Genomic DNA, 27,239 nt, shown 5'->3' on the forward strand with positions numbered 1-27,239 from the left:
GAGAACTGTAGCAGCGTGTGGACTCCATTGAAAAATACGGCCTTGTTATTTCCAACAGAGCAACACACAAGAGAACCGACACCTTGCGAGATGTATGCGTGGGCGCCTTAAAAGTGGGTAAGAGTGTTATTCTGCCGTTTTAGAGGAAGTTCGCCGAGCAGATATGTGTTTTCTCTGCGGTGCAGGATTAGCTGTGAAGCTAACGACAGGCTGTTGTTGTGTGTGCAGCTGCATGAGGAAGGGGGCGGACGGAGGCCATACTGAGTGAGAGGTGCATGGAGAAAAGCAAGCAAGATTTGTCAGTTTTCGCATTTAAAAGAAAACTGTTTAGGGCAAGATATACAATTAATGTGTATTTTAGTGAATTAAGGGTTCTGCAGGAATTGTCTACGCACAGAATGCAGCTGACGCAGGCTTCAAAACGAGTCTTAGCGCTAAATGTAAAAAAATGAAGGTCCCGCAGATTTTGTTGATATTGTTTTCGTCATTTAATTAGTCAGTTTTTTTCTATCACGTTGTAACATGACATATGGTTCAAACCTACACTTCTTTAAAAAGATTTTTCTCGACTTTTAAGCTATTCAAAGAATGCCACACCTCTTCCAATATTTATTTCCTCTTAATTCAATTCGGTTTTTTTTTGGCAATGATATTTTAGTCGGTCAAAAACACAATTGAACTGTGTTTGGGGTAGAATACCTCTGTGCAATGCCAAACAGAAGTATTTTAAGGACAGCACGAGCTCTCTGTGAGGTACACGCCCCCCCCCAACACATGACACAGCCATTGGTGCTGAAAAAAGAGGCTCGACACAGCCAGAAATTTCCATGAGATGTAATTTAGAAATACAGTTGAATCAATCTTATGTCTCCACTGGTGAAATAAACTAAGTATCAATATCTATATGATGTTCGTTTGTTTGGTTTTCCACCAAAACATAGTTTTATAATTGTATCTACGGACTTCGGCAGTTTCATGTTATGTATGAAAGTCACGGATTCACGTATGGTGTTGTGTTCGAGTTCTTTGATAGTACTTTGTAGATTTGACGTTAAATATCTCTTTTAATAAAGCTATCTAGGCCACGGGCATGTAGGCCTCCAACTTGTTTATCTTCTGCCTCAACCTAGATTGAAAAGGGCTGATTAAAATGAAGGAGCTGCCGTGATTGACAGTCGTAGCGACCATTCTGGAACGCCTGGAGGCGGGACCTTGTCTCCGCTTGACCAATAGGAATGAAGGATTACGTGGGTGTCGCTGCACTGCGTTAGATTGAGATTTGTTTTGCTTTCCTGAGGATCTGTTTTGAGTGCAGAGCCTGTGGATGATCTGGTAGCATTTATGTCTTTTTTGGCGTTTATAATTGCTTATTTGGTATTTAAAACTACCTGTTGGATGGGGATTGTGAGGATGTCGATATGTAGAAGTGTGTGCTGTCAGGCTCTGTTTTTCAAAGCAATTGAATCCATCACGTAGATAGTCTGGGATGTCATTTTGTGATGATCTTTTATATTTTTCATTTGAACTACTGTTTCTTACCTTTTTTTTCTACTGGCACAGTGGTTGTTTATACGGAATTGTTAATCTGAAAGCACTATTGCTTTTATATGCATTTACTGTGTTTGTACTAAAGCTGGTCATCCATAACTATCATCTTTGTTTCAGTGTGGGATAAATATTTGTATACCATCAACATTGGCTGGTACACTGCATATCTCAAATCATCTCATGCATCAAATTCAAGGTATTTTTCCCATTATTTTCTTTACCCAAGTGCTAGTTGTTACTATTATTTTCAAGATTAATTTGCAACCATGTTCATGTATGGTTACAGTAGATGATTCAAAATTTAAGAGATTACAGAAGGAGACATTTTGAATCTTAGAGAAATAATATTAAAAAAAAACTTGAACTGCTTGTTTATGAAAAGTAAATGTTCAAATAATTTCTAAGACACTGATATATTTTCAGTAAACTTGAAATCACGTCAGACTTCCTCATAACTAGTAAAATATTTCTTGTACTTTTACTTCCTTAACTCTGTATCATCAGTATTCCTAATTGAATGAGATGAATCGACCTTGTTCACAGTAAACATTTGGTATGACCACTCACTGTTGGACCCACTGGCTTAAAGTAATCCGTCTGGAGGTGTGCATTATTTGTGTAACAGAGCTGCAGAGGACTATAACTAGACATATGATCAAAGAATAAAATTCAATTGTGACATAAGCCTGAAGATTGCTTCTCAATGCTGATTGTTTTGTATATGCTGAACTATTTAACTGAATTGAGTATCATTGACTTAATCAAAAACACAATGAATTTACCCATCAAAGTTTGTTTAGTAAGTATTTTTAAATGCAGACCTGGATGCAGCCCAAAATAGCTACAGCAGCAATGACTTGGCTGTCTTAAAGAGCTGCAGTACTATGGTGCAAGGGCCGCTTGGTGAACTGAAGAAAGAATTTGCACTCATAGTGCATCTTGGTGAATGAGTTGGCTGTTCTCACTAGCGTTGACCTCCAACCATAAATCTATCCAATTCATCTGCCAAGAAGAGCTTGGAGATACAACTGTAAACACTATCATGATATGAACAAAAGATTTCTAAAGGCCCAGATACACCGGCCAGTCACTTGAGAAGTCGCCGACTGTTGCGTCGCCGGACTCTCCTGCGTATTTGCCGACTTCGCGCACTGGAACACACCGCAAATCCGAGCCGAGCACGTATGAACTGCGCATGCGTGAGTGGCAATAACTCTCCTTACCAGCAGGCGGCGGTAGTGTGTATTCATCATTCAAAAGAGGCAACAACCGGAAGACAGAGAAGAAGAACAGACTCCGTGATATAAACAAACAACAAATAGCGTTTTTCTTTCCATTTTCACTCTCGTCCATTGAAAACATGAACGAACAGGAGCAGGACGAACGGGAGGTACTGGAGCTAGCAGCCCCTTAGACTCACGCTTGTGTTAAATCATTTGTTTACCTCCCTCACTTCCGTTAACGCTTCTCATGCACTGATTCGCTAGCTGAACAGCCAATCAGTGTTATCCCTTTGCCCGACTTCCGGTGGTGTTCTCGACGCCGGCGTCAGGTCGGCTGAAAAGACCCGACGGTGCGGCGCACACCACTCCGAATAGGGCGTGCCCACGCTCATGTTCAGCCTGAATCCCATTTACTGCCAATTTCGGGCCGGTGTATCTGGGCCTTAACATGACAGGATAAAAGGGTAACTGGTGGCACGCCCCCTCGCCTCTGGCGCCCCGCTCGGGGACGGGCGGCGTCTGCCCGCCTTAGACTGTGACGTCACGACACCCGCGAGGAGGCGGACGGGACACCGCCCACCTGCGCCGACAACGCCGACGACGACGCCGACGACGACGCGACGACGCCCGCAACCAACGCCGACACTGACGGGTCGTCCGACCTCGGTCGGATCGCACGACCTCGGTCGATTGCACGCCGCCTACAAGCAGGCGGACAAGACGTCGGCGGAAGTACCTGAGGTGGTACCGCACCTTCACCCCAGGCTTGTCGGGCAGGCCCGATTAGCCGTCGCAGGTCATCATGTAAGGACCGGCAGAGACTTGTCCTACGGACGACGTCGGTCTTCCCCGCCACTTAGACGCAGTGGGTGTGTCGCTAGAACGGACCTCTAGTCGTTGCCTGCGCGTGTCGCCTCGCGGCACGACCACCAGTGGTTAAGTGCTCAGGTTTCAGGTTCAGGCTCAGTGGTTCCCTCTCAGCATCAGCTCCATTGCTCAGGTTTCAGGCACAGTGGGTTCCTCACAAGGCTCAGCTCAGGCTCAGTAGGTAATTGGCACACACAAGCTCCAGGCTCAGGTTCAGGTTCAGGCTCGTGGGGTTCCTCGACCGGCTTCAGTCTCAGGCTCAGTTAGTAATGGATACAAGTCAGGATCAGGTTCAGGCTCAGTGGATTCTTCTCAGGGTTGAGTTCAGGGCTCAGTGTTCAGAAGTCATTAATTGGAAGGCACTATTAATACACCAACTTTACATCGACCGAGGNAGCTGAACAGCCAATCAGTGTTATCCCTTTGCCCGACTTCCGGTGGTGTTCTCGACGCCGGCGTCAGGTCGGCAGAAAAGACCCGACGTGTCTGCGCACACCACTCCGAATAGGGCGTGCCCACGCTCATGTTCGGCCTGACTCCCATTTACTGCCGATTTCGGGCCGGTGTATCTGGGCCTTAATGGTATATACGAACCCTTTTCTATAAGTCACAACTTAAGTAACACATTTTAATTTTAGAACTATAAATACCTTGTTGATTTTAAGTTGATACACAATCGATACATAGTGAATAATATTTAACTAGCCCTACTTTTCTCGCTTGCATGTATTTGCTTACTTACGGGCCAGTTGTACTTGTCAAATAACTGGCCTGAAAAATTATCTTAAAAAAATCCCCAACCTTGAAGCACAATTGGCTGTTAGTGAACATCCATTGTTCAAATCTTTTGGACTCGTGATTAATGGTTCTTCGTGATTTTTTTCAGAACTTCTCTCACAATAAGCAATCTGTTTGCTATTTTGCAAGATATCTGGGAGCGACTGGTATCAGTAGGAAACTCGTTCCAGCTAAGACTCGGCTGATTGGCCTACTTGGATCGAGTCCAATGTTTTGAGGCGGAGAATGAGAGCTGTTTGCATGATAGTGAAGCTTTCAGCACACTACACTCCTCTTTTTGTTCAGACCTGAAGCAACATGGAAGAGAGGAAACATTTAGCAACAGATGTTGAAAATATGATTATTTGTTGTGATTTTTTTACCAGACCTGATTGTGTATAAAATATTTAACAATATTGATGACTGGGAAATTATGTTTTCTTCATTCAATTAGACCTCAAGCCAATAATTACTTTCATTAAAGATTCATCTATTGATTTAGTTATTTAATAAAATGCTTGTGTAGCAAACTACCAAAAACCCACATTTATAAAAGTATGAAGCTTCACATCTCTCAGTTTTTAGATGTAACCAGCTGTAAGTATTTTGCTCTAACTGATGAACTGTGAACCATTTAATTGTCAACATTGTATTACAGTTTACTTTCCGTCACTGGATTCATTCGTTAATCCTATAACAGGCATGGTGAAACACATTTTATTTTATCTGTCAGATAATGCTGCTACCCCAGCTGATGCTGTAAAAAAAGCCATTGTCCGTGTCTTGATCTAATTGTAAACAGCAGCCGGTGTGAACCTGACATTGATTCAGCAAACTGCACATTTGTAGGAAACATGATACTGCAAAGAAATCTGTCCTTTTGAGAAACTTTGGCCTCGAAAGTTGATCTATCCTGAAAAATAGGCCTGGAGGAAATCTGAAATGTTGAACTCTGACAAAAGCTGCAGCTAATCATTAAGTTCATTATGTATTCATCTGCTGATTACTTTCTAGATTACCTTTTTGCTTTAATGCAGGAGCCCTCAACATTTGAGATAAACAGCATTTACAGCCATTATCCCATCAACAATAGTCTCATATGTGAGTAGCCGACTAATCATCATTGAAGCTGTACTTTGACATAAGCCCACCTTTTTAAACCTTGACCCTAACCCTTTATATATATACAGTCTATGCTCTAACCCAAGTAAAGTCCCTTAAGTAAAATAACTCAAATGAAAGATGTACTGCCGGCAGTTTTCATCACCAAAGTAAATCAGACCAAAGCCTGAGAGAGACATTCAGCTCCTGTCTTTCAGGGGGCTGTCGTGCTCGGTCATAAATATATTGCTCCACATTGCAGCCTGTGTTTGCCACTAAGCAGTGAGCTGGATTATATGAAATCATGCTGCTGCAAAGTATTCAGTGCAGCTTTGCCTGGAGAGGTGAGGAGCGTTTGCGACTTGTTTTCTGCATGTTTGTACGATCACTGTTTGTCCAGCCTTCTGCTGCCTCTGTGATAGGAAAGAGTCTGGATCAATGCTGGCGTTCACTGTTGTGATCGGGCCATATGTTTCCTCATTCTGCTTCTGATACTAGTACACCAGACACAGCTGCCCTGGTGGGAAGTGGAAATTGAAAAAGCACGATAATGATCACAATTTGTAGTTCAGAGGCTGAGATTTAAAATATACTTCTGGTCCTATACTCATGTATAAGAGAGTTATACATGAGTGCTTTTATGTGCTTTGGTGTTTGATAAGGTGTTGCTTTTACAAACACGCTTGTACTCTTCCTGTACCAACGTGTTTTCTGACACTTCCTGTCTCTATGCAAAATGTGTTCTCACACATGGGGGACAGATCTCAGGGGTGAGAAGTTCATCTGAGTCAGTCAGCACCCAATGAGAGGAAGTGATGTTGTCCCCTCGGCCTCGGAGGAGTGGGATTGGTGTACGGTTGTGTGTCAGCTGTTCACTGCAGGGGTCATGTCTCCATGCAGATTCTCATTTATTTGCTATGCAAAGCAGCAAAAAGGCACAGAGAAAAGATCAGTCCAAGCGTTGCAGTCAGTAGGAGGTGCAGGAAAGTGAGAGGATGAGAAACAAGCAGAGAATCAGAGGAGGGTCCAAGTGATGGTAAAGCATAACGCAAACAAATCCGATGTTCTCTAAAGGAATGTTGAGAGGCAGTTTGGTTCAGATAGGTCGGTGCTTTCCGAACATGTAATGGGGGCGGGGACTGGCGTTCACACCAAATTTCTCAGAGGCTTATTCTCTCAACAACTTCCGGCAGCTGCTGGGTAGACAGAGAGCTCCTGTTACCTGCGCTTGCAAGTTCGGTCTGTTGATTAGACGAAGAGACAAGGAAGAGTAAATCCGGACCAATATTAACAGATTCGTTAATGCCATACACCCCATCTCTGCCTTTGCACCATGAACAGTTCTAAAGAGACTAACTTTATTCCATACCTGAAAATGTCAGTTGATTAATCAGTTAACCAGCAACAATTTATCATCTGTTGCTGAAATCGTTGTACTCGCATAATTGTGAATATTGGTTGCTTGATGCTGTTCTATATCATTGCAAACTCAATATATTTGGTTTATGGAATGTTGGTTGGGAATAACAAGACATTTGAAGACGTCATTTGGGGGTCTCTGGAACATTTGTTCGAGCTTTTCTGAAATGTTGTAGACATATGACGTATAGCTTAATCAATAACAATTTGTCAATATCCCTACGATCTACCTAAGTTAAACGTGAGCCAGCCCCTTAGTCAAGCCCAAAGATAGCTTGCTAACCCAGGCCTCATCGTACAGGCCCCAGGTCAGTAGTGTATTTGCGTCGGTGAACGCAGTAGTCGACGGGAGGGACAGGAAAGATGAGATTACGATAGCTCGGCTCGGTGCTGTGTTGACTTTAGGTCCAGCTCTAGAGATGGAGGCAGAGAGCCCAGCCTCCTATCCAGCTGTTATCACTAGAGAGGGGGGGCCCAGAGGCAACCGTTTTGCATTCTTAGCAGCACTGGGACAAGATTATCCTTTATGTCTTCCTCTAAAGATACAGAACCTGTTTATGTGACAAACACAGGCCTGGCTGTTTCATTGCTTAGTAGACTTTAATGTGAAGAAGAGCGTATGTTTTCAAAAACCAAAAGGGGAATTCTATCTAGTTTCACTTGCGCTCACTCTGCAAAAGTGACTAGTTAACATCTGCAGTCCATAGGGGCGGCAATGAATTAGCTTTGTTGAACTGTGAGATAGTGAAACCCTTCATTTTCATTTAAGAGAGGGTGAGATGTACCCCTCGCTGTTGTGTTATTGCCTGTTTATGCCCTTGTTTATGCAGCTGCATGGCGAGACAGCAGAGAGGGAGAAGTTTTGCATAGCTGGCAGTGAATGGAAAGACAGTGTTAATAAATAATGGCAATTAAGTGTTTATTGAAAATGGTTTATATTGTTAGCCCGCTACCTCCTACAGCTTATTTTTGCAACCATACCTATTTGCTGCCCCAGCTGCATTTCCATGAACATTGGCCCTTCAATAGTGTTATATTTGTCAGTTAGTTTATAGATGTTTTTATCTTCACAATCTACTGTATATTTTCTACTCTCTAATGCCGGTTTATTTCTATTTTGAGATGTTTCTACTCTTTTTTTAAAATTTCTAATTATGTGCAATGCCTTGGGTTGTTAAATCAGCCACAAAAAAAAATCAACTTAATAGAAGAAATTCTATACGTGTAGCACATTTTTGCAAACCACAAATCAAAAAAACTGGCTGACTGAGTTGTTGCTACCATTTACATTTACTTGACTGGTTGTAGTAGTTCTCACCGTGTAATTCAGAGAGGCAAAAATGATTATCCCTAAAAATGACTTTCTATGCTAGAAAATGCACATAAACAAATAAGAGTTGAATCTCGCTCAACTGTCCCTTCCAGGTCTCTTTAAGTCAAGATGGTGAGGAAAACAGGGAATTTAGTCTCATATTGTACCTAACTTTAGTGGATCATAATATATTGTTTATGTCTTCTGGTTCAAAAATCAACCAAACCTTTCTGTGCATGTCAATTTCTGAGACACAACACAGGCCATAATCTGCCCTGACTTTTAGCCCGCCATAGATATTGAGGGTGCGGGTGTGATAAATAATCTCCATCAAATCCAGTTTAGCCATTTCAAGTCTGTAGGCCTATTGCAGTTTGGTGGGAAACAAATAAACTCTTCAGCTGTGTTGGAAATGTACCTGCATGTTACCCAGGGCTCGAGCTTAAGGATGTCCCGTTGTCCCGGGGCCGAAAAAAATAGTGTCGGGGAGGATAAAAAATAATCTTGGGACGAATTTGGGACGAGAGTTAAAATAAAAATACCCTGCTAACTCTACTACAAACGGCGATGAAAATGAAACCGACTGCACGTTTTGTGTAGCACACAGTTATTAAACCTCCTTGTCAACATAAACGCACAAAACATTTAGCAACCCGCAAAATACACACACACACACACACACACAGTACGTAGCTACAGCTGTGCCGCTGGCTGTCACCCAACTGCACAGCTGGCTGTGCCCGCGAATTCCTGGCCCGCAAATTTGCGGGTCTAGCTACAGTATGTACTGAGTGTGTGTATTTCGCGGGTTTACCGTTACATCACAAAAACGCACAGCAGAACCAGACCCTGGAGCTCCGGCCTCTTTATTTACTTACTCCTCTTCATCCCCTATGGGTAATAAGGCTGAGATGAGAACCCTCCATCGTATTTAGTCCTTAGCAATATGCTGCGCCTCTCCCCATGTATGGATGGGTACCGAGCCCCGGTATTAAACGGGCTCCGCCCGGGTCGGAATTATTAAAGACAGTGGTAACGTTAAGCTCCGACGTTATCTGACTTTTTATCGGTACTGGAGACATTAAAAAATATGTCATATGTACTTATTGGCTGACATAAACATTATATCGCAGTTTTTAGTTTAGCCAACTCCGTTTCTAATATGCATAAGACAACAACATGCGTCTATGATGTATTTCTCGAGCTTCCAATCACACGAGATCTCTCTCTCCCGTCTGTTGGTCGTGCGAGGGCGGGGCAGTGTTGTAAAGGTCTCCTACTGTATTACAGACTGGTCATCCCTGGTTAGTGGTTACTCTGGGTTCTGTCTTCAGGGAAAGAGTGTGTGATTTTTTTTGTTAATTGGATGGGACTCGATTTTGATTCAATATTAGAGAGTAATTTTCTCGTTTGTGTGTTTGTTTAAATAATATTTGGCCTTTGTTCATGTGATTGACTGATTTACTCGAATAAAAAGGTTTATGAATTATCATCTAATGATTTGATATGATGTTTTATTTATGTTAAAAGGTCATCTTTGAATGATTTTACTAACCTATGATAGTGTAGAAAAAACTAATTTTAAATTGGCGACGGTCCACATTAATTTCGGGACGGCTTAGATTGTGTTTTTCGGCACGGTTTCCGCGTGAGGATGGCTGAAAAAAGGTTAGTCGAGAGCCCTGATGTTACTGTTGACTTATCTATTTGGTCGATTCTTATACCTCTGCTCTGTCTACTCTCTGTTTTTTAACCACAGACCTCAAGCATACAGAGAACAGCCAGATCACAAGAAAACAGACCAGACCAGGCCCAAATACTGACATCCCCCCTTTTCCTCTTTCCCCGCAGCCTTGCAGGCTGCATCCACAACATCTTGCCTTTTAGCAGCTAAATTTACTGTGCTAATCCAACAACCTCATAACACTGGGACTGGGACAGAAGAGCCCAGAGATTCCCCCAGCTAAAGCTTCTTAGCTTTGCCTGGCAATGCCACAGGTAGAGGCACCAAACAGCAAAGAGGGTTTTGGTGCCTGATTACTTTTTATTTATTTATTTAGTGTTTATTTATTTATTGTTGTGTTGCAGCCCAGCATCATTGGGATGGAGCGCTCCCTTTTGCTGACGGCATTTCAGAACTACTCTTTTGCTGACCAGCCCTCACCAGCACCGACCTGCTTTGCTTCCAACTCTGACCCAGATTTCATGTATGAAACTGGTGAGTGGTTTAAACGCACGCACGCACACAAACACACATACAAACAATTATGAAACTAATATTATAACTTATCTTTAGCTAAAATGCCCTGTGTTCATCAGACTTGGGTCTACCGTCCTTTTAGATCGCTCACAGCTGCTCACGCTGAAGTTGACTCTGAGCTTGCTCATCTGAATGAAGGATCCAGTTTAAAGATCATACCGGTCAAAATCCAATACCCTTTTCTTAAGGCTGGCGTCACACTGTCCCGAAATTGACACCAGATTGACACACGAATATGGAATTGTGAATTTCGCACGAAGATGGGCCCCGAACTTGGTCAACAGCAAGCAACAGCCGAAGCAAGTATACCCGCAGGACACACGAAGGTCTACACGATGGCTACACACATCGTATGAGAGTACGATGCGTTCGAACTAGGTCACGGAGCGTCACGTGACCTCCCGATGGTATTTACCATAATATGTTTACACGATTTTGTTGTGCATAAACAAACCAGAGAAGTGATCTGCAAGGAAACATAGCACACCGTGTCCTCATGCTCCTGTTTCACCTGCTTAATACAGGTACCATCACTTCTACTGATTTCGATTGAGGCAGTCCAAATAGCAAGGAAATGACAAAGTGTAAGAGGAGGTGCTGGGCCTGTAAGAGGTTGCTCCATGTTCTCTGAGGTGCATTTTCCTGGTTGTCTCATCATCAAAGTCAGCCATTCTGCAGGAACTGAATTGTGATTAATTGTGATTGCAGCTTTGGGAGTTACACACGCCTCTGCTCTGTAGAGTTGCTCAGAACTGACTGAGGAAGATGCTCTGAGGCTGGCCACGTTACCATGACACATGGGAAACGCTTGAGCTACTCAAATTCAGCTGTCTTCGCTAACACCGTGGTCCCATCTCGATGTCATCGTACTATAATGGCTACACGACGGCATTGCGAGGGCTTCACGTAGTCGTGTTGCCTTCCTAAGACAATCGGGCGGCTTCTTGTTTCCTTTGTATTGTCTTCGTGAGGCGAGAAATGCCCGATGGCACCGATGATCACACGAAGTAAAGACGAAGATGACACGATTTGACAAGATGCCCTCACGATGGCCTTACAAAGGGAAAAAATGGACACACAAATTCAACACGAAAATAAACCTTCGCAAGGTCTTTCGGCAAAGATTTTGCCACCGCTCACGAAGTTGCTGCCGGAGCCTGAGAAACTCCACCGGCGGTCATACGACGGCTTAAGATGCCCTCACGTATGGCCCGATGTTGTTACGATCAGAGCCGAAGTTGAACATTTCCTTTATCGTGTGTCCATCTGGTGTCAATTTCGGGACAGTGTGACGCGGGCTTAAAGAAGCGACTAAAATGCAGCAATAAGAAATATAGAGGAGATACCAGACACCTTCTCGGTAATTCTAACTGGAATCTCTGTAGTTCGAGGTTAAGATTAACGTCTACGTTCCTGCCTTTTACTGTGAAACACCAGTTGAAAATGTGGTAAGTATACTACAAAGTTAGAGAAGCTTTGTTTGAGTTGCTATTTTTGAATATAAACAGGTCTGCACACCAAGATTAGGACATCTTCTTGTTTATTTAGTGAGTAATGATCCGTTTCAAATACTGCAGGGAAGAGGTAGTAAAAGCAGAAACTACCACAGTTGGATGAAGAGCTGCAGAATCCTAATGGTGTTTTCAAGATTCAGCACACCCCCTACACCTCATTAACAGCTTCTCATACCTTGCTATGCAGTTCAGTGGAAAAACACTCACACCGTTGTCAGCGTGGCTCGAGTGGTCACAGTTACTCCCAGCTCGGCACGTAACCCCACCCGTATAAAAAAAACACGATCAAGTTACATGTTGCACAACAAGCTCCACAGAAACACCAGAGAGAATTCAAAGAAGCGTAAGTCATGCTGTGATGTTTTTTCATTTCATTTAATCGTTTATTTGAACCGGGACAGTGCACATTAATGAACATTTTAAACAAAATAATGCTTTCAAATATAAATGAGCCGGATTTTAGCTTTGAGCTCATTTCCATCCGTAGTCCCGTTTTGTTCATTATAAATAAGGACAAACAAATCCTGCATTTTGCAACATTTAAGTACGTACAAAATGTCTGTGCCTGGTAATCACCGGAAAAAACATGCATATGAACCATTTTGAGAGTAAAGGTAAATGAAGGGTTCATTTATATTATCTTTTAATATGTTAGTGAAGTGCTGGATATTTTTTCAGAGTAAAAACAGGTCTTCTTCACTAATCAATAATATTAAAATACTTTCCCTCGCAGTCATAGTCATGCTAGTGGGGAAAACAGTGGCAACTCTGTGGCATTTAAAACGGAGAGGCTCATGCCTAATTGTTTATCAGCCGTGTGACATTTGCCGGGCTCACAGGTGGCTGATGGGAGACGGCTCCCCTGTCACCCTGTCAGCTGCAGGTGTCTGCTTTAATTTACCATCAGCTGTAGTCAAACAAAAGTGATTCACCCACTCAGTCCATTTCTTGCACCATAGTAAGACGTTACTGTGACGACAGATTTCAAAAGGATCTTTAAATTATCTTCAACCCTCCTGTTAGCTTAGATATGTTAAGATATGGAAAAGAAAGAAAGATTTACAATATAATGGTTAAATCTAAACCCTTCTGACTGAAAACACATGATGACAAGAAGACAGCGATATAAATTCAAAGTGCAATTATCTCTGCCAAATTGTCTTTCTCGCCATGTAGAAAAACTGACACTTCACCAGAGTTTCTTTATATAAAATGACAAACAGTTTAGTTCCTGGAAGATCGGCTGAGAACTGTATATTACTACAATAAACTAAACAAAAGGTTTTTTAACTCACACTGAATTACAAATCCTTTCAAAATAGTGTGTCATTGGTGCAACATTAATTCAAAATGTAATAATCCTAAAATCAATCCTATAATTTCTAATACTCTGCTGTTGCTTGTCATATTTCCAACCCTAGATGCTCTCTAGAAAAAAAAAGGTCTTGCACAATATAAAAATATTATAGATATTTTCAGCAAAACCAATGGTTTGACATGGACACGTCTTTTATAACCTTCGTGCATTGTCAAATTCCCCCAATATTTGATATATATCTTTTTTCTAGAAATGTAAATCGTCTTATTTTCTGTTCTATATTCTGTTACTTTGTTGTTAGTTACTGCAAACACTTCCTTTAAATATAATTTAGATATAAACCGTCTTCTGAGCCACCAGCTGCTGAATCCCTCCATGTTTTCCTCTCTGCAGCAGGACAGAGACGTCACCCACCGACAGAGCCCCTCCAGCGACAGCCCCGGAGTGGGGGGCGATGGGGGGAAGGATGTGGAGGGCTGCGTGGACCAGCTCATGGGTCTGAGCGAGAGCGAGGCGGTCCACAGCAGCTCAGCGTTCGAACAGTGGGACTCCTACTGGGAGGACCTCACCAGGTAATGGATTATTTATTCATATGCTGTGGTTTATATATCGAGTGAAAAGCAGCAGCAAGTAAACATGACATCATTATACAAATGAATTCACTGAAACTCAAATGTCATACTGGTTTTCACATCTCACACATTTTAAAAGTGGATTGCCAACAATTTTGGATTCTACATTTTGTGCCTTTTTGAATAGCATGGTATTGATCGGAAACAGGAGGTTGGGTTAAGGGTCCACGAGACTTGTCTGTTTTTAAAGCTGGAGTGAGGAACTTGCAGGGCCGTCCCTCCCTACACGCAGATCACGCAGACTGCGTGGGGTCTCACCTCGCGGAGGGGGCCTAATCTTGCGGAGGGTGCCTCACCTCACCCGAAGCGCAAATTCTTAAATCCTTCCTTTGGATCCCAAATTGTTTTAGTTTTTTTTAATCTAGAACATCACTTCCAGAAAATGTTATTCTCGCACCGCCAGAGGGGGGATACAAAAATCCCGCACTCAAGCTTTAATGGGCGGCAAGTTACTGGAAATTCCCCAAACCAGCGATGTATTAACCACACAACTTTTGTCTGTTCATCCAAAGCCTGACATTACTATCTATAGCACTTTATTATTGTTTAAAAACTCAAAGATAAGAATGGTCAAAGGTCACAAAACACACATGCTTTTGGCCTGACTGAATTCATATGCTAATTGTGAACATTTTACACATTTGTTTAATAGGATTAAATGATGTCAGTGATGACATTTTGGACAGACATGGATGTAAACTGCATCTTGACTGACAATCTGGTACATTTCAGAAAGAAATGTAGGCAGTGTCAAAACTGTCACTGAAAGATGTTGTGCTTCCTCTGAGCTCTCTTTTGATCACTTTAATGTTTTGACTGCCTTCAGGTTTTAAACACTTATTCTAAAAGGTAAAAATCCTAAACAGATGCAAATTTGCTCTTGATGGTTTTCATTGAGGCACATGTGCATCGATCAGACCTGCAATATACTTTGCTCACATGCTAAATCCATGCAATTGCAATTTTGAATAGTGTATGTTGTGCAGAGGATCTAGGGCTGCAACAAACAATCATTTCGTTTCATTTTAAAGGTTATTTACAATGACAAGACAATAGTAGCTTTCATGTTGTCTGAACTGTGTTGCTCTGTGCTCGGCAGATACACACGGCTGGCCAGCTGTGAGATCTTGGGCAACAAAGAGGCGGATTTCCTTGGATTGGATGACCTCTCTAGTCCCTACCAGGATGAGGATGTGATTGGTCAAACCCCGACCCTGGCTCAGCTCAACAGCGAGGATTCGCAACCTGTGTGTGAGGCGCTCTACCCCCCTGCTGATATGAGTGGCCCTCCACTTCCCGGTCACAGTAGGAGACCCCTGATCGCTGGCCAGGGATTTGGCCCCGGCTCAGCACGGCCGTCCCCCAGCTCCTCTTCCCGTCTTTCCCGCAGCTTTCTCCCAGACTTTCCTGAAACCTCCCAAAAAGCCACCAGACCCGTCCCCTCCTGCACCGAGACCATGGCCAAGACCCAGACCCTCCTCAGCCTCACCCAGGACTACGGCCATGCGCAAACCAAGCCTTACGGCAGAGGAACCAAGATGGCAGCCCCGATGGACTTTGTGCGGAAGGCTAAAGTCCGTGTGAGTGCCGGGCTTAAAACTCAGCCCGACATGCCCTCCCAGATGGCCTTTGAGAGGTCAATCCCACCTCCACCGCTCCCCCAGTCCCACGACGGGAAGGCCGGCCCCTCAGCGAGCGCCACCTTGGTGGTAGTTCCTGCTGCTGCAGACAGTGGCTTTGGCAGCCAGATGATCTATGAGAGGGCTGCAGAGGGTGGAGGGAAGAGTGAGGTTCCTGTAGATTGGTCTGCCAGCGTCCCCACCCTGGTCGAGGCCAGTCCGGCCATGGAGGGCAGCACCTCTGAGCAGGTCAGCGGAGAGGTGGAGGCAGGAGCTAGTGGGGGTGCTCTGGATAAAGAGGCAACTGAGAAGAGTAAGGAGGAAGAGCACAACTACTCTCTGTTCCTCACCCGCTGCAGACTGGCCAGCAGAAGCCAGTCCGTGCTGGAAGAGGACGAGGAAGAGGAGGAGGAAGACGAGGAAGAGGCGGAGGAGGAGGAAGCCGATGGGCTTGAGATGGATGACGAAGACCACGATGAGGGTTTCGGCAGCGAGCACGAGCTGTCTGAGATGGAGGAGGAGGAGGACGACGATGAAGAGGAGGATGAAGACTACGAAGCTGACAAGGACGAAGACATGAGTGACGCCTTCTCCGAGCCAGGTAGCAACCTTCATGCTTCCGGTGTTGCCAACAAACTGTCACTGTCAACAAACCGTCACTGTCAACAAACCGTCATTGTTACCTTTCTGTGTTTCTTCCTCATGACTTTTCTTTCTCTGTCCCCCCCCCCGGCTCCGATGTCTTGTTTTCTCCAGGTTGTGAAATGGAGCTAATGGACGACATTAGAGGTCTGACGACGGGGGTCACCACCCGGAAGAGAGGCAAGCGTCGCTACTTCTGGGAGTACAGCGAGCAGCTCACCCCCTCCAAGCACGAACGCATGCTCAAGCCGTCTGAGTGGGACAGACACACGCTGCCTAGCAACCTGTACCAGAAGAACGGGCCTCTCCATGGTAAACACACAGACACGTACGGTACATATATACTGTATATTAACCACGGTGGGAGATAAGCCCTGCACCAAAAAAAGAGCTTATTAGATAAAACAATATATATCACTGCTTTGATCACGGACTAAACATATATCATATTTGCGTCTTGTAGAGACTGTAGGGCAAGTACAGTCTTTGGGAGTTTATATTTTCCACAACAGCAGCTGTGCACAGCATGCTGCAGTGATATGGCAATCAAAGTGATCTTACTAGAAATATTGAACAGATAAAAGGAGCATATAATAATTTCTAACTTAAACGACATATGATGTAAATCATCTGATAATCCTTCTTTCCAAATAAAGGAAAGTACATGCTGAAGAAGTCTCGCCGCACGGACGTGGAAGACCTGACTCCCAATCCACGGAAGCTGCTGCAGATCGGGACCGAGCTCCGCAAACTGAACAAGGTGATCAGCGACCTGACCCCCGTGAGCGAGCTGCCGCTGACCGCACGACCTCGGTCACGCAAGGAGAAGAACAAGCTGGCCTCCAGGTAAGTCATGCATTCATGTACAGACACATCGTGCTGACCCGCAGTTCATGAATGAATGAAAAGGTGGTCAAGATGCTGACTCGACACATCTGTTGTGTGTTGCAGAGCTTGTCGTCTGAAGAAGAAGGCTCAGTACGAGGCAAACAAAGTGAAGCTCTGGGGACTCGGCACAGAATACGGTATACGGCTTACACAGTTTTTACACCAATTTCATCAACTTCTGCATCCATTTTTTCATGCTTTCTTATTCTGTATATCTACCTGTACTTATTTTTAAGATTTTTGACATTCAAAATCGACCTTCTGATTATTAGAAATGACTAAATATCAACAACTTCTAAATGCTAAAGTGCTCGACCACATGTCCTCCTGTAGACCGGCTCCTGTTTGTGATCAATGCCATCAAGGAGGAGATAGTTGCCCGAGTGGAGGACTCTACTCCGCGTCCGACCAACATGGCCGACACTCTGGAGCATCTCATCAAAGAGACACTCGGTGAGATTAAAATGAATGATTTAATTTAAATGAATGCTTTTTACTATAATATTGTGCCCTGTCTGGATTAGAAAAAAAAACATCTCTAACATCTCTGAATGTTTCTTCCTGTGTCTCTGTGTGTGCAGTGGCATCACCTGTTGCTGGGCAGACTTCAGACTTCGTCAACAAGATCTTGGAGACCACCGGACGCGGCGACCCCACCGGAGGGCTGGTCGGCCTGCGAGTCCCAACCTCCAAAATCTAAACACACGGCAGTCCACTGAGAGACGTGTGCTAAACATTACCACCGTGCTGTCCCATTGTAACTATGCCCCCCCTCCGCATGCCCCTCCAGCCCAAAGTACATACACATTGTTAGTCACACAAACACACATACCACTCCCTGTGTGTATGTATGTGTGTTTGGCATACACCCTAGCTTAATGTCTCTGCACACTGCGAGTCAGTGCGTCACTGTCCCCCAACCCATTGTGAGTGTCTGTTGGGATAAGCGCCTCTAAAAGCAAGTGATGGTCAGGTGTATATCTAAAGGCACGTGCTGAATCCACTGGGGATTACTAGATGCGATGTGCATATTGTTGTGTAGGGTCCGTTTTATTGGAGGTCTGCTTTCAGGGCTGAGACAGTCACACGAGTGTAACCACTGGAATACTTTTGTTTGAGGTTGTATAACAAGAGGAAGAATAGTTTCACGTCAGACACCATCAAAGGTTTGAAAAAGTTCCAGTTATCATTTCCTCCAAGAGGGTTACCTTACATGGCAACAAATATTAACTCCAGAATTAAATAAAGATCAAATTGACCCATTCATTAAAGCACTTCGATAAAAAGGGCTTTGGTTGCCAACAAAGCTGCAGAGAGAATAGTTTGTATGCTCCGAGGCGTTTTCGGGGTGGCAGGAAATATTTTGTATTGAAGGCCTAAATACGTTCATGCCATCCCCTGTTTGCCAATCAGGCCTGCTGTTGTTAAAATGTAGGAGTTAACTTTAAGCAAAATAAAGCTCGAAAAAAGAAACCGCTGAAGCCTAAAGAATTTAAAATGAGAGGCTTTATGGCTTATTTTGACTACGATAACTTAAACAACAGGAGGTAGTTGACCATATTCAGAGGAAGATGTAGTTTGGTGCTTTTTGGCCTTGTGCTGGTTATAACTGGACTGGGTAAAACGGGCATTTTGCCAGAATGGGAGCAGACTGTGAGGATGATGATGATGGTTAGGGTGAAATAATCCATCTCCTCTAGGAAACTGTACATAAAAGCGTCTCTTACTGAAAAAAGGCACAGGCTCCCCTTTTTGTACCGTAGAGATGACCAGGCTAACAGTTTGGTGTGTTCATACTAGTGTTTGATCAGAGTTCTATTCATTGTGCCTTGTGTATGTGTGTGTTTCTGTAGTCTGAGTGAGTGTGTGAGCGGGACTGAACGAGAAGAGATGATTGGTCAGAACTCCCTGAGGTCCAGCCAACGAGGGGACTACTTTACACTGAGGGAGATTGTTAATGAATGCGTGGAGGGGGACAACTGCAGAGTTTTTCAGTTGTCTAAAGATTTCCTGAATGTACATAAAACAATAGGAAGCTCTCGTTGCGTCATGCCACAGAGTCTGTGTGTGTATATAAGAGAGCTCTGCAATGGATACTTTTGTTTTTTGGTACTCTGTGTTTAGGGATGGGGGCGGGGGGAGGGGTTAACATATTATTTGTTTAGAGTCACAAAAAAAATATTTGCACACTATATTTTGATTGTTTTTTGTACCAAAGACACATGCAACGAAATGGCGACCAGCCAGTTAAAGTAAGGTTTTGCACAGCTTACCTGACGCCGTATTGAATGTAAGAAATGTGGGAGGGTCAGGGAACTTCATAGAACTGTGAAATTAGCTTGGGTCCAATTCTGTACAGAAAAGGAGCATTTAATCATTTCTTTAAATCTGAAAATGTAACCCATCTATGGGCTTCTCCAGTAGATGTGTTGCTTTGCAAGCACGTCATTCCTGAACTGATTCCTCCCTCCACGTGCTAATTGTTTTATAGGTGCTATTTTAGGACATAAACCAAGAGCGCTAGTAGATAAGCTATGTTACATTTTTGTTTGACAAATTGTCACCAAGAATAACCAAAATGTTTTGTTCCTGTTGTCACTTGTTTGATTTCTGTATGTAGTCGAGGTTTATTTCTTCAACAAAATATTAATTTAGCTATAAAGTACTGTAAATAGAAACCTTAATGCTATATCTATCAATGGTGGAATGCCACTTTTCATGACAATTTATTAATTTTTAAGCATGACACATTTCTAAAAAAGCCTATCCTTGCATTGAGAAAGTTGGAGGAAAAAAACACAAAAACCAAAAAAAGAAGTTTTTGTTATATTTTTGTACTTTAGCTGTCTGTTAGCTTCCCTGTTTGGAAGTATGTGTTCAGTGGAAAGGAGATGTGGAGGTAAAGAGGTTTTTAAGAGCAGCCAGTCGATCTCAAAGTTTGATATTTAAAACAACATTTAACCAATGGGTCTCCTTTGCTGGCTGAGGGAAATACAGAGGATTATTCGAATCACAGTGCAGCGAAGACATGGTTCAGCAGGAGCTTTGAGGACAACGGCAGGGAAGTGTGAGGAAAGTTTCTGTAAGAAAGCCAAAGCCATTTGAGTCTGATTAATCTTGGTTCAGCACTGTGCAATGTCCTTCTGATGTTCGCAAGTTTTCACTCTTTCACCATGAAACTGGTTGAATTTTACATTTCCTGGGATTGGACGCCTTTGAGGTTGCAATGCTGAATTATATCTTCCTTAGTCCTTCCTGACGGTTCACAGCAGCGAAGAATAACTTGTTTTAAGGCAATACCGAGAATTAAAATATCCTGACCTCAAAGTGTTCAGCATGTCCAACCTTTAGAAATGCATGATGCCTGAATGGTTGCCTCACTGCAGCTTCCTCAGAGGAAATGCCGCCATTCTCAGGAATTTTAAAAATCAGTTAGTCATTTTGTTAGCGGGCAAATATAAACAAAACATCCACAAGGATACATTCAGGTTAGTTCCAGTTCCAAGATGGAGATGCAGAGCTTTTGTCTTTCTGTATCATGTGATCGAATAACAGCTAGTGCTACATATATATATATATATTTACTGATTTCTGTTCCGTCTAAAAAGGGAGAAATGGTGCTTTTTTTATGAAACTAGAATGATGAGTATCTACTCATATTTGACTTCTTAGTTTTAGTTGTAGCCTAATGACTTACCGTCCATAGCTATTTTCTTAGTAGTGATTCATTTTTGTACATAGACTATAAGTTGATATGTTTCTTCTAAATGTTAGATATATGTATAGATTACTCTATCTTATATGTTTGAAAACAAAAAGCACTTTGTCCAAAAAAGAAAGAAAAAAACAAAAACAAACTAAAGAAAAAGCATTTTTTTTCTTCCATTTGCTGCTAAAAGGCCTGGTGTGAATGCTGCAAGTGTACTTGATAACTACTTGCTAGGATAGGTCTATTTCCTGACTTGGCTAGGTCTTTAAACTGGCAGGGAATAGGTGTGCGGCCTGACTCGGGTTAGGTCTACATGTTTCTGGAGCCACGTAATGATACGACTGTTGAATAAACCTGTATCATTGCTTGGTTTTGGAAAGATAGGTCTATTTCCTGGTCAGGAACCGCGTGGATAGCGGGTTTGTGGTCTTAAAAAAAGAGGGTTTTGATTCCAGGGCCCCTACTTTGATCCTGACGCTGACCCCCTTGGCGTCAGGATTCATTTGCCTTCAGTAGAGGTTTCCTATGGAAAAACTGATTCTGCTTTGGCTTCCTCTTCAGGGTGATGTACAGTGTAGACACATTTCTCCAGAGAGCTATATTGTTATCATTTGTAAACTGATTGCTACTTGTGACTTAATGAGGAGGAGGGTTTAGCCTGGGGCGGCCACGAAGAGCCGTTTGAAAGGTGTTGTTCCGGGCCGCCCTAGGGGAAGTTAATATATCACTGTACTGTATGGCAAGCCAGTTACAAATGGAGACTCAATCCGGACACTTATTGCCTTTTGAACTTTTACACACAAACAAATAATATACAAATTGGTGAACTAGTCAGTTGCCAAAGGGTGAGCCTGAGGCTTATGACATCGTTCCGCCAATATACAGTCAACAACAACAACAACAACAATAACAAAACTGTTCAGCATAAATGGCTCAAAACAAACCTTGACTGAAGTATCAGACGTGGTGCAATATCTCTGAAAGATTGCTACAAATGTTGAATTAAAATTTGAACTAATTGTGCTCAGTTGAATCTTTTGGTACAATATTTGAAGCAATTTCTTTCAGCAACAATTTTGACCAGGTCTGGCCAGCGGTCAACAGTGGATACATTGCCGCTGGTTGGCTAGTTTTGTAGTCGCTCATGAGGCTGATCTAAGAAAGAGTTCTCACAGGTTTTTACATTTAACATGATAGGTGCAAGCTGTGCAACTTTACATTCGAACAAGGAGACTCTGTGGCATTTTAAAAAGTCAAGAAAACTAGTGAAAATCCACGCCAGTAACTATTCCTTATTCTTTTTTTATTTCTGGTGACATAAAATCTATACAGTCAACTATTAAGCTGATGGTGTATCTTTGTGCTACTTTTGTCCAATAAAAGCTTACCGTATAGCTCTTCTTCAGCAAATCAGGGTAATATCGTTCTTCTATCTGACGTATGTGATGACATAAAATCAAAAGAAAATATATTTATGTATTCCAATTATTGTTGCCATTCTTTACTCTGTACAAAAATATGTGTGTGTGTGTGTTATGAATTCTCAATGTCAATCAATATAGTGCAATCCTCTCTACACAAACTGAAAAAAAGGCCAACAGTCACAATGTTCACAGTTGATCCGATGTATCCACATTGGAATTAAAACATACACAACCTACGACATTTTCCTCTCACAAAGGATTTGATTTCACATGGTGCTGATTACTTTTCATTATCCAGGTAATCCTCCAAGAATTTAAATAGCATCTGTATTTATATTCACTCAAAAACATAACAGACTCCCATAACAGACTCCCCACCCCCGATCTTTTTCATTGATTCTATCCTGTTGGACCAAACAGAGGAACATTTTCACTCTGAACGACAACAAATTGGTGATTTCTATTTTATTGAGCTGTATGATTTCTATTGTTAGGCAAACCATTGTTTCTTTTGTAAAAATCATTCTCATTGATTTGATACCCCAGCCTAAAGTCACAGAGGATCTTTATATCATCTGAGAGGTACAAGATTTCCCCCAGGACTGCAAAATAAATGCATTTATTTGGGTGTATTATAGGCCATTATTTTATTGATTTAAATAGTACGTGGGATTTCCTTCTTATGTTATTAAAATACAGGTACTTATTCAACTTATGTATTCAAGAAGGATCTCCAGAGGAAATATTTGGTAACGCTTTATCATAATATGTTTTTAGTAATTTAACCATCATTTCAAATAAGTTTTCTTGAAACAAGTACGGTATACCATTCGGTGATAGGAAGAGTAGATAACAATTGATACACTTACATTATGTTATATTACATTTATATCATTTCAGTTTCATGGCATTCATTTTTTGTTTTAAGCTGTACTTATGTACTTATATGTATCCATATGTATGTAATAAAAAGGTATATAATGACTTGGTGTATAATGAATAGATGTTCCCCTCTACTGAGTATTTTTAGCATCTTTCAGCTTGTTTTCCTGGTTCTTAGGCCCCTCAACTTCAACTCAACGAAGCACTTTTTAGAAAATTACGGATCTAAAAGATGAGCGTTACCAAATATTCTTGTCTCACTAAATTGGGTTTGTGAACAATATTTTACAAATTGACGTCACCTCTTGCTGGCTGTGGTGTCATCTCAGAGTTTGGATTCTGTTTTCAGATGTTTCTTGTCTTGTTTTGACCCATGTGGGCTGCTTGTAAAAACACCTCGTCTTGAGAGGTTGTATGCATAATGCCCTCCATGTTTTTCTCTGTGTAAATTAGAAACATACAAAAATGTGACAAAAAAAAAACGAGCGGGAATAATGTTTCTGCATGCCGACTCCCTGCAACGCACTCATAGAAGATCCTTCACTGCACTCAAAGTCACATTTTGTCATACTTGCTGCTATTTAATGAGCACAAAGAGCGTTATGTTTTTCGTTAAGTGTATCAATGACTCGATAACAGTATACTATGAACACATACCCTGTTTTTTTTTTCACACTTTTTTTTCGACTGTCAAAAGACCAAAAGTGTTACTCCCCTTGCACTTGGTTTTTGAATATGATGCCTGCTGAACCAGGTGCCTTAATCAAATCTTCGAGAACACACATCTGCACCTTCTGTCGGTCTGGAGGGGGTTTCCCCACAGAAACAAGGGGCTGGGTTTCCCATAACCTAAACTTGAAGTACAGAAATTAAATTAAAAACTAATTTCAATCCAAAATATTTAGTATGAAAAATCAGCCTTTAACAGTGAATGAGATTTTTGTCGTGTCTGAATATGATTTCCCTTTAATATTACTGAAGAAGAGCATAAATGTGAACTAAATTCATGTTTTGGGAAACCTGGTTCCAAATGTAACTCTTTCTCTGCCCACTACGCCACGTTCTTGTGTTTTGTGTATTGGCTGCTGCTGCTATCACCGCTGGTGTGTCCGTTTAGAGAAGAGTACGTTTCCACTGTGTCAAAGGCAGAGGGAGACTTGGGCCTGCTTTAATTAGTCGATTACAATGCATTCTTCTTCTGTGGTTTTGACATTGAGCACCGTGTTGCTGCCTCTTGAGATCTTTTTTGAGAAAAAAGGAAACAAACAAAAAAAGCATAAAACAGACCTTTCCGTTTCTTAACTTTGCTATAATGAAGTGCCAGACCCTCCTTGAAGCCAGTGTTGGCACTTAGTGGCAGGGTGCAAATGAAGCGACAAACTGAGCATGGAGGTAAACTGTGGTGCTAATCTGTCAGTGGCTGGGTGCTAACATGGCTGATGTAAAAAGCTGTTTTAGCCATATTATTCCTACTGTCGATGACTCTTGTCAGTCTTGTGTTTCTGACTGCTGTATGCTGACATAGCGAGGTATAACTTTGCTGCTGCTGCTTTGCGGTTGAATGTAGACTAGTCTTCCTTAGCAGGATCATACGGACAGACGTGTCTGGTGGAGCTTTTCCTGTTGTGCTATTTCCTTACACTTTTTTTTGAACAGGGAGACTCCTGTTGTCCGGATCCAGAAGGATCATGAATGTTGTATCTTTATATGGCCGCTGTCCTGCTTAAATGTTTATACCTATTTCTTTTTATATTAATATTTTGGTTTGATATTTATGCTCTGACTTTGTCAAATGTTGCACGGTTGAAATTTGATTTTTCCTAAATTATATCTTATTGCCTTTTTTCCCTTATTCCAGTGTTCTTACAATTTATTTGATATTTATTTGTTTCGTCCTGTAAATTAACATGTAAGGAGATTTGTAAGACTTATTAGCTTTTCCACTGAAGCAGGCTTTACCAGGAGTCACATGAGGTTCTCAGGCGTCAATCAAAGTCACAATGAAACTGACTTTTCTATTATTCCCTGTATACCTATAAACCAACGTATTTTTTAGATTGTTGATATATTTAAAAAATGTATCTTATTACATTTACACATTATATCAGTTATATTATCTCATGTACCATAGATACGATTTTTTTAAATGTGCAACTTTTGTAAGATATGCAAACATTAAGGACGATCTATATTTAGTGCTTAATTAGACAGTAAAGACTCAATAAATAGATCAGTATGCGAAACAGATGGCAATATTCTAAAGAAATATCAGATAATCAGTTTGAAAATGAATTTACAAATATTTAAATAAAGCAACAGATATATTAGGATAGATGGAGAAATACCTAAGAAAGGACTATATTTGCAAATCAACTTTAACAAAAGTCCTCTGTGTTGCACACAAACAGAAAGATGATTGTTTAGCAACCAGAGTCTGGGATTCATTTGCTGAACACATAGTGGCTTCAGTCCTTTGCCGTCCTGTGTTTAATTGTATATGACTTTAACATTATGTTCTGTCCTAATGCTAAAGTAACACGGTGCAGTTTCATTGTGACTTTGAGTAGTGGTCTGTGAAGCCCATGGAGCGTTCTGTCATTGAAGGTTTGAGGCAGTCAGTCAGCGCCTGGAAACAGACTCAAGGACTCAGCTCTTCTTTGGTCACGACTCTAAACCGAGGTCTGGTGCTCCACAGGTCAGGAGTCGCCCCTCTCTAACTGTGAGGGGGAAATTTGAACATTCGATCAGTTTTCTGGGAAAACTTTACCACTGCGCCAGAGATGTTTTGTCGCCTTCTGGGTGCTTAATTTTTTTCGGAAGGGCTTTGGTTCGCAGTTGTCTTGTCAGGGAGCTTCTGAAATAAGATGGGGGGCCGCTAAAGGCTGGTGGGCAGAGACCCCTCCACCTCCCCTGCAATAAATGCTGGGGGGCGGGGGGAGTCATTTCCTCTTCTGCAGATTGATCTTTTCGAAGCAAAAACAACAACCCACCCTAAATGAAAAATAAAAAAACAAAACCCCTCTCCATATCTACACGCGTCATTATCCAACACTAAAGTGATTTACATCTCCTTCCAGATTTGCCAAAATGCACGGAGCGAGACACATTTAATGAGCAGAAAATGTTAAAGTATATATTCTGTTTCCTTTTCTTTTCTATTTTGATAATAAAGACAGACAGAAAGATGATTTGATGGGAAATCCATACAAGCCTAAACATGTAGAGGATGTGGGAGGTATTGGTCATCATGAGCTCGATACAGCTACATGCTATTGTTATGATGCTTCTGGTCTTGTATGGTAACTTATATGACTAGATCAACAGCATGGGATCTTTCTGTAGTTAGTCCTGTGTGTGTTCCTCTCCCCAGTCTCAGTAGGAGGGCTGTTCTTCATGGCTAAGTGCTCTATAATAGATCTCTTGGTGATTATAATTTCATAAAGAAGCAACTTACAGAAAGTGTATCCTGCTGAAACTAACTTGATCCTCTCTTTAGCAATGACGTCTATATTTGTAGTTCACATATATGCCTGTTCAAATACAATATCTTGACAGTTGATATATTTATGTTGTGTAATAAGTGTTGTGCTGGGTTTAACTTTTGTTATATCTAAGTCTTTGTTTCACATTGTCTTTCTTTCTTGGAGGCACAGTGGGTGGGCTTTATGCACAGTCTTGGAAATGTAAGATATGTTTTTGTTTTATTTGGTTTGTACTGTAACAACTCATTCTGTTTCAGAGCTTTGGACAATAATTGTCTCTGGCTGCTTGACATCCTGCAGCACCTGCCCTGAATCTCTGTTGTGTTATTGTGCCTCTCTCTTTTCTTTCGTATTTTTTTAAAACATTCTTTCTCTGTTGTATCAGCCAGGAGTTGATACCACAGCTCTGCTTGTAACCACAATAGTCTGATTATGTTCATTGATTTTAATATCAAAATAATAAAACCATTAGCAACCCATCCTGACTCTTCTTCTTAATTTGTTGATGTTTATATAGATAGATAGATTAGTACTTTATTGATCCCAAATTGGGATTTGTTTGCGTTGCAGCAGCATGAAAAGACAAGGCAATGCACATAAGATAAATTAAAACACTTCAAAT

The 27,239-nt window shown here is 41.9% G+C and overlaps 1 protein-coding gene across 1 annotated transcript; it reads left to right on the forward strand.

Annotated features, from left to right (window-relative positions):
• Positions 1-27,096, forward strand: crebrf (creb3 regulatory factor). The gene is made up of 11 exons (XM_010777182.1): positions 1-113; positions 10,007-10,245; positions 10,336-10,465; positions 10,865-10,914; positions 13,733-13,911; positions 15,071-16,191; positions 16,347-16,544; positions 16,889-17,078; positions 17,184-17,257; positions 17,454-17,573; positions 17,702-27,096. The coding sequence occupies exons 2-11, from the start codon at positions 10,237-10,239 to the stop codon at positions 17,818-17,820; spliced, it is 2,190 nt and encodes a 729-aa protein (XP_010775484.1). The 5' UTR covers positions 1-113; positions 10,007-10,236; the 3' UTR covers positions 17,821-27,096.
• Positions 27,097-27,239: the final 143 nt, after the last annotated feature.

The sequence above is a fragment of the Notothenia coriiceps genome, unplaced genomic scaffold (assembly GCF_000735185.1).
Source record: "Notothenia coriiceps isolate Sejong01 unplaced genomic scaffold, NC01 NC01_scaffold00017855, whole genome shotgun sequence".
Classification (NCBI taxonomy): Eukaryota; Metazoa; Chordata; class Actinopteri; order Perciformes; family Nototheniidae; genus Notothenia; species Notothenia coriiceps.

Excerpts from the sequence above, each read along its gene's own strand:
- crebrf (XM_010777182.1), top strand. Across the intron at positions 17,079-17,183 it reads AAGAACAAGCTGGCCTCCAG|AGCTTGTCGTCTGAAGAAGA; the intron begins GTAAGTCATGCA and ends TGTGTGTTGCAG. Across the intron at positions 17,574-17,701 it reads TCTCATCAAAGAGACACTCG|TGGCATCACCTGTTGCTGGG; the intron begins GTGAGATTAAAA and ends CTGTGTGTGCAG.